The sequence below is a fragment of the Macadamia integrifolia genome, chromosome 12, assembly GCF_013358625.1.
Source record: "Macadamia integrifolia cultivar HAES 741 chromosome 12, SCU_Mint_v3, whole genome shotgun sequence".
Classification (NCBI taxonomy): domain Eukaryota; kingdom Viridiplantae; phylum Streptophyta; class Magnoliopsida; order Proteales; family Proteaceae; genus Macadamia; species Macadamia integrifolia.
In genome coordinates, this window is record NC_056568.1 from 27,176,350 (window position 1) to 27,184,517 (window position 8,168).

An 8,168-nucleotide genomic window follows, 5' to 3' on the forward strand; every position below is an offset into this window, starting at 1 on the left:
TATCTCTCTCTCTCTCTCTCTCTCTCTCTCTCTCTCTCTCTCTCTCTCTCTAAGAGATAAGATCAACACGCATGCACTATCTGGTGACAATGATCAAGAGATAAGATCAACAAACACGCACTATGTCTTGCTTCAGTTTCCTTACTTAGAGAGATTGAGTCCGAGTACAAGTCTACGAAAGAGAGAAAGTGAGATCTTTTTCAGATCTCAGGATTTGAAGGTATTTGTTTTCCCACGGGTTTCTTTAGTTTCATTCTGAGTCAACTGCCATAGCTATCTTGTGCCACGTGTCGACAATTCATTGTTTTATTTTTTATGTATCATTGTCTCTCTCTATAAGAGATAAGATCAACACACACACACACACACACACACACATAGGGGTGTCAATTCTGAGTTCACACCGGTAGGCCTGATCGAGCCCAACACATTTACGGCCCGACCTAGATCGGCCCGATTAATAAACGTGTCGGGCACTCGGGCTTGAGCCCAACAAGTTTATTAAACGGGTGTTCACGGTGCAACTAGCTGGCCGTCGGGTTTATATGCCCGGCTTGAACCAACTAGTTGTAGCCCAACCAAGCCCAACCCCCTTTGATACTACATAAAATTCATATTTTGCCACTACTAATAAGAAATAAATTAAGCTTTCTTACCTTTTGCTTTGTAATATGATTTGATGTAATTAAGCTTTATTTTGTAAGTTGTAAAGGTCATAATCTCTTCTTTTTCTTTGTAAGAATAGCCATATTCTCATATCATTTCTCTTTTTTATTAAAGATTTACCTCACATATTTCTGAGCATTCAACCAACTTAAGAAAAGAATTTTAAGGTAGGCACGTTTAGATTTAAATAGGTCCATAGTCCGATTAAGGCCCGATTTAGATCCGTTTAAGGAAGCCCGATTAAAGCCCTACACCGATCAGCCCGATTATAAACCGTACCATGCACCCCAAAGCTAGGCCCACTTACTTAAATGGGCATTCACGATGCAAGGCTTCCAAGTGGTCAAGCCCGATTAAGCTTGACCGAAATCGGCTCAGCCCGACTGGTTGACACAGACACAGACACACACACACACTATGTGCTAGCAATGATCAAGAGATAAGATCAACACACACGCACTATGTGCTGGCATAAGTTTCCTTCCTTGGAGAGATTGAGTCCGAGTATGAGTCTACCAAAGAGGGAAGTTGAGATCTTCTTCGGATCTTGGGATCCGAAAGTATTTGTTTCCTAGTGGGTCTCTTTATTTTCCTTCTAGGTCAACTACCACAGTTGTCTTGTGCCACATGTAGACCGTTTATTGGTTCTTTTTTTTTTTTTTTTAACAATCTATCTCTATAAGAGATAAGATCAACACATACGCACTGTGTGCTGGCAATGATCAAGAGATAAGATCAACACACACACACTATATGCTGGCATAAGTTTCATTACATAGAGAGATTGAGTCCAAATATGAGTCTATCAAAGAGGAAAGGTGAGATCTTCTTTGGACCTTCGGATTTGAAGGTATTTGTTTCTCCATGGGTCTCTTTATTTTTATTCTGGGTCAACTGCCACATCTGTCTTATGCCACGTGTCGACCATTCATTGGCTGATTATTTTTTTATGTATCACTATCTTTCTCTATAAGAGATAAGATCAACACACATGCACTATGTGCTGGCATCAGTTTCCTTACTTAGAGAGATTGAGTCCGAGTATGATTCTACCAAAGAGGGAATGTGAGATCTTCTTCGGATCTTGGGATCTGAAGGTATTTGTTTTCCCATGGGTGTCTTTAGTTTCCTTCTGGGTTAACTGCCACAACTATCTTGTGTCACATGTCGACAGTTCATTGGCTATTTTTTTTTTTTTTTCGTATCACTCTCTCTATAAGATATAAGATGAACATACACGCACTATGTGCCGACAATGATCAAGAGATAAGATCAACATACACGCACTATGTGCCGACAATGATCAAGAGATAAGATCAACACACATGCGCTATGTGCTGGCATCACTTTCCTTACCTTGAATGTTGTAACCTATCTCCATTGTTCTCTCTAAGCTTTCCTTTTAAAACATTATAAATTAATTGTTCTTAATGTTTTGAGGAAGATGGTTGAAGAGGACATCTCCTCGCCCAACATATTCTGTATATTGGATTTGGGCCCTTTTTTTTTTTTTAACAAAAATGTCGTAAAAATCTGTTTTTTATATGTACCAAATATATTTCTCATTTTATAATCTATAAAGTAATTTGCAACCAATTTTTGCTTTTAGAACAAAAATAACTTTCACAAATGATTTTTTAAAAATAAGTCATAAAGAAAAACAAAAACATAAGTGATACCAAAGAGACCCTTAAAATTAACCAGATGGACAGGAAAGAGGATTCCAAGGAAAGCTACTATTATAAATAGGCCTCTTACTCACTCAATAGAGACTCATTTCTTGAACCCAAGTAGCACTAAGCAAAAGGTTGCAAAAAGCCCAATTGCTTAGTTATCTTATCTCTGAATTCTATTCCCATGGCTCCTGTACCCATTTCTTCACTCAAGGTTGGTCACTTAGACGATATTCAAGAGCTGAGCAAGAATCAGCCAACAACTGTCCCAGACCGATACATCCGCGACGAGTCCGAGAGGCCGACACATGTTTCGGCCACCTCCCCTCAATCTTCATCCATGCAAATCCCTGTTATTGATCTATCAAAGCTGGTTGAAGGCAATGAAGATCAATCACAGACAGAATTATCAAAGCTTGCTTCTGCTTGTGAAGAGTGGGGCTTCTTTCAGGTACATACCATAATGGTATTTTCTCTCTCTGTTTTGGAACTGAAGACTAACCAAGTGTTCTTATATTTTGTGTAGGTGGTTAACCATGGGATCCACCTTGAGTTGCTAGAGAGTATAGAGAAGATAACTATGGAATTCTTTAATTTACCTCTAGAGGAGAAGCAGAAGTACCCAATGCCTCCAGGGACTATTCAGGGATATGGTCATGCATTTGTGTTCTCTGAGGATCAGAAGCTGGATTGGTGTAACATGTTAGCTCTAGGAGTTGAGCCTTACTATATAAGAAACCCTAAACTTTGGCCAACAGAACCAGTTGGGTTCAGGTGATAATTATAGTCCTTAAGCTCACTTTCATTTGCATTGTTTTGGGTTTATTTCTATATATATTGTTCTTTTTTTTTTTTGGTAGTGAGACTCTTGAGACTTACTCAACAAATATAAGGAAGGTTTGTCAAAATCTATTGGGATTTATAGCTATGAGCTTGGGATTGAAGCAAGACATGTTTAATGAGATGTTTGGGGTGGCTGTGCAAGCAGTGAGGATGAATTACTATCCACCATGCTCAAGGCCAGACCTTGTGTTGGGTCTGAGTCCTCACTCTGATGGAAGTGCTCTTACAGTGTTGCAGCAAGGCAAAGGCAGTCCAGTAGGACTTCAGATCCTCAAGGATAACACTTGGGTTCCTGTTCAACCTGTCCCAAATGCTCTTGTCATCAATATTGGTGACACCATAGAAGTAAGCACTAACCTTACTTATAAGTTTAGGTTTCAGCTTTGATACCATTTGCTGGGACTTAGTAGAACTCGTCCCTAAAAGCTAGTCGTTTAAGTCTTCACATCGGGCTACTCACTTAATGACATGGGATCTTTGCAGGTTCTTACTAATGGAAAATACAAGAGTGTTGAGCACAGAGCGGTGACGCATAAGGAGAAGGACCGCCTTTCCATAGTCACATTCTATGCTCCAAGCTATGAGATTGAGCTTTTTCCTTTGCCTGAATTGGTGGATGAAAACAGCCCAATCTTGTATAGAAGATACAATCATGGAGAGTATAGTCGTCATTATGTCACTAACAAGCTGCAAGGAAAGAAGACTCTTGACTTTGCCAAGATTCAGAATAACGTATCATCTTAAGAGTGTATTGTGAATAGAAAATAGCAATTAAAGATAATGGGTCTCGATCAAGTTCAGTTCCTCAACTAGTCTATGTAAAATGCAAAAATTGAATAAAGCAAGCCAAATTGTTGTAGTGTCCTTAGATCTTGAGAGTGGGTCTGTGATGGGTGTTACTGTTCTATACTTCTATGGACCCTTAAGTTGGTCTAATGTAAAAGAAAAAATAGAGAGAAGCATAGGAAAGTGAAGGAGAATCAAGAACAAGGAGAAATCACTTTTTACTGTTAGGGTTTTGAGATTCTTAAAAATTAGAAAGAAACATGTAATGATGGGAGGAAATCCAACACAAGCACCAAGCCATCATTCTCTGAAAATCAGTTAGAAGATGGACAGAATCATCTGTGTTCCATTGTTCATAGGAAGGGCTTTTCTAGTGGAGGGGGATCCAAATTATTTTTACTTTTAACATATTATATATATTTGATGTTTCTGTTTTTATTGGTCTAAGAGCAGCACTAATGAAAAACTTGATTGCTTACTTAATATTCAAATATTGCTGAAAGATAATTGAGGGCCAACAAAGTAGAGCACAATCAGAATTTCAACTTCTATGATGTAAGATATAGGAGAAAGAAACAAAGCTATGAAGCAATATTAGCCAAAAAAATTAAAATCCCACCACAAGTCCAATCTAAAAATTCCATTGAGATAAAAAGTGCAATCTAAAAACATGATTAGAATTATAGAATGGTCCTAATAATTTCTTTATTTATTTTTAATTAAAAGAAGATTCCAAAAAACAAATTATTAAGAAAATCTTCTCTTTTCCCTTGCTTAACCACTAAGGCTGTGTTTGATAGCCAAGAGAAGAAAAGAAATGAAAAGAAAAGAGAAGAAAAGAGAAGAAACGGTGAGAAAATAAAAAGAATATGTATGTTTGGTTATCAAGAGAAGAAAAGAAAAGAAAAGAAAAGAAAAATATTCAAAAAATTTTGACTTTTAGGACAGAGATAGACACATAGGAAATCATTGTGTAATCATTAATTTTTTGTCTTATTATCTTTTCATATTTTCTCATGTTTTCTTGTGTTTTTGACAAGAAAATTTTTCGGGGAGTAAAAGAAAATTTCATAATTCTCAAGAGGAATTTTGAATTTGAAAAGGAGAATCTTTTCTTGGGTGAAGACATACCAAGTGCAAAGAAAAATTCTTAACCCAAGGACTTTTTTCTTTTCTTCTCTTGGCTACCAAACACAGCGTAAAAGAAATTTTCATCATTCTAAATTAGTCAAGAATTTTTCTTTCCACTACGTACGAAATAGAAGGAATGAAACATTTGCCGAAATGAATGGAAAAAGGTCCAAATTTGGTATTTGATTCATGTATCGTAATGCATCATTTCAGTAATTTCAAGGAAACCTTTTGCCATTCATTCAAGTATTCACCATCAAAACTACCGAAATGTTTTTTTTTTTTTTTGTTATTATAACATAATTCAATTTAAAAAAAAAAAGGAAAAAAAAAAAGTGTCCCTTTGAAAGCCAAATTACCACTTTTATTTTGAAATTTAGTCATTCAAACTTATGTATTTATACTTGAGGGAGAGAGTTGGGTCTGCTGTTAGTTTTTGATAAACTAGCGTCATGAACCAATCATAAGGTTAAACACTACAAGGCAAGAGGGTCTTTTCAAAAAGGGCAGGAGAGAGGATGACACAAGTTGACCCTGATAGCATGCCAGTCTTTTACCCTATTAACCCTATTTCTCTTGGTTTGTGAGGCAACACTGGATCTTCCTATAGCCGTTCCTTTCATCTATTGATAGAAAATAGCCCATTGTTATAGCAAGGCCAACCCAATTGCTGATTTCACTGCAGTAGTCAAATCTGGAGCTTCTTCTTCTATGATTACGAAGCGCAAGACTAGTTGCTGATTGACGCTCAAAGTAGGCCAATATTTTGGTTCTCTAGATGGTCTTTTTTGACTAATTGGCTCCTCCATGCTAATGGCAATGCCAAAGGTGGAGAGCGCCGATTAACTTTTTTCTCTTTTTGTGATTGATCTCGAGTCTCGAACATTGTATCATTTTTTTAATAGAAATAACCTTTAGCCCTCCCCACACCCCCACCCCCACCCCACCCACCCCACCCAAAAAAAAAAAAAGAAAAAAAACCACTTTCAATCCTATTTTTCCTATTTTAGGGGAAATTTGATTTTAACAAGGGCTTAATTGGCCTTCCAGTCGAGATTAGCCCCAAATCTACTTATTTGCTCAACAAAGTGCAAAGAGAGTCGGCCCCTAAAATCAAATTTATTATAAATGATCAAATAATTACTTCTCTAGTAATCATTTCGCGCATTTTATATTTGCTAAAAAAATTATTAGATTGTATACAATGATATTTAATTGTTAAGATCCAATCTTTAGTCCACTTGGTGGATGCTTTTTGACCTCTTGTTGAGGGATTGGTAGTCTTGCCTCAAACAAGAGGACAACGTGCCTCTAATATATTTTTCTTCCAACAAAGTGCAAAGAAAAAATCTTACTGTAACTAGGGGTGGTGTAAAAAAAGTTGTAACCTTATTATTTTGTCTTTTTATTATAACACAAAATTTTCCAATGAGTGTAAATTCTATCATTTCACATTTGAACATATCAAATTTAAACTAAAAAAATATGCAAGATAATGATCACTTTTGATGATGACATAGTGTTAAATTACTTCCAAATTATCTTGAAAATATTTTCTTACATCTACTTTGAAGAATAAGACAAAGGGCAATACGAAAAATGTTACTTTACCATTTTGGTAACAACAAAATGCCATAGTTCATCAAGTTTTCACAATGGCGAATAAAAATAGGGAAAAGGTTTTTTACTCTCTCTCTCTCTCTCTCTCTCTCTCTCTCACATGAAATGACCTCACTTAACTCTTATGTGCTATAAAAGTGTTCTGTCGCACTTCATTGGTGCACTCCTCTATGCTGCTTGCTCAAGAACAATACTCTCCATAAGAATAATATTAAAAAGGAACTTGATGACGACCCATTTTGAAAGTTTACAGAAAACAACTCTTACCTAAGCAAGTTAATATGAAACCATACATTAGTTGGAATCAAAATGCTCTCAATGACAAAAAGGAACTTAAGCGAATAGGTAGCCAATGAGAAGTCCTAAAAAGAGCAAAATATGGAGAAACATTGGTTTAGGAATTTGGCAATTGGAATGAAATAAAGATCAAAAGCTTTTCCTAATTTCTTTATTCTTCTTCTAAAATAAGGTCTATTCCAAAATTTCTACCTTAAAAAAAAATAATAATAATAAAAATGTCTATTTCAATAGTAATAAGAATTTTAATACTATTTCCTCCTATGAAGTCAGAAACACTTGTGGCTTAGTGCTCTCTTAAGGTTTACATCATTTATTTCCACCATGGTTGTCAATTTTTGGGAGTTAACCACTCCATCATTTCTAGCTTGAAATTTCAAAACACCACGGTTTTTTGAACTCTAAGAAGCAAAATTTATAACTTAAAAGTACACATAAGATCCAGAATCAAACAGCAAAATTAACAGATGACATCACTCATGTTTAACAAGGTGCGTTTGGGCCCTCATTTATGATTCATGAAGAGCAAGAGCCGTGGAAGACAGAATTGGAGGAGAAACCCTTTGACCCCTTCCTTGACTATGAAAACCCAGTAAACAAAAATACAGATTCTCACGTAAGCTGAAAAAAGAAAAGCAGATTTTGCTGTCAGTAACTTTGCTCAGCATTAGTAAATGTGGGAACCAACCTCACATCCTCAACCAACCCAACAACTCCATTGTGGAGAAGAGAGCTCTCTCTCTCTCTCTCTCTCTCTCTCTCTTCTGGTAGGTTTGTATTCTGGGCTGATTCCATTAAGTAAAGGTAGGCCACTTCCCCTTAACTTGCACATACGCCAAAACATTATCAATAAAATAATAACTCAATTATGATATCTCAAACAAATGAAGGAAGGAGAAAGCTTGGACGGAAACTAAGTGAGGGAGAGACATTCTGAAGCTTACGTAATCTGTTTATAAAGTGTGGTTTCTGGGTTATGGAGGGGAACTTATCAACCGTCGTTCTTGCTCTGTCAAAAGAGAGTAGTACTACTCCATTATTTACTACCACAATTGCAACTTGACATAATTAAAGACCCAAATGCCACATTCATTGAATCATCATCTTCTTAGTTTCTCACCAGCACGTTTTGATTATTCTTCTAAAGCTTTC

General features: G+C 36.3%; 1 protein-coding gene across 1 annotated transcript; it reads left to right on the forward strand.

Moving 5' to 3' along the window:
- The first annotated feature begins 2,319 nt into the window (after positions 1-2,319).
- LOC122057555 (protein SRG1) lies at positions 2,320-4,050 on the forward strand. Its single transcript, XM_042619693.1, has 4 exons — positions 2,320-2,790; positions 2,866-3,113; positions 3,200-3,527; positions 3,666-4,050. Exons 1-4 carry the CDS (start codon positions 2,524-2,526, stop codon positions 3,924-3,926), a joined length of 1,104 nt encoding a protein of 367 aa, XP_042475627.1. The 5' UTR covers positions 2,320-2,523; the 3' UTR covers positions 3,927-4,050.
- The last annotated feature ends 4,118 nt before the right edge of the window (positions 4,051-8,168 follow it).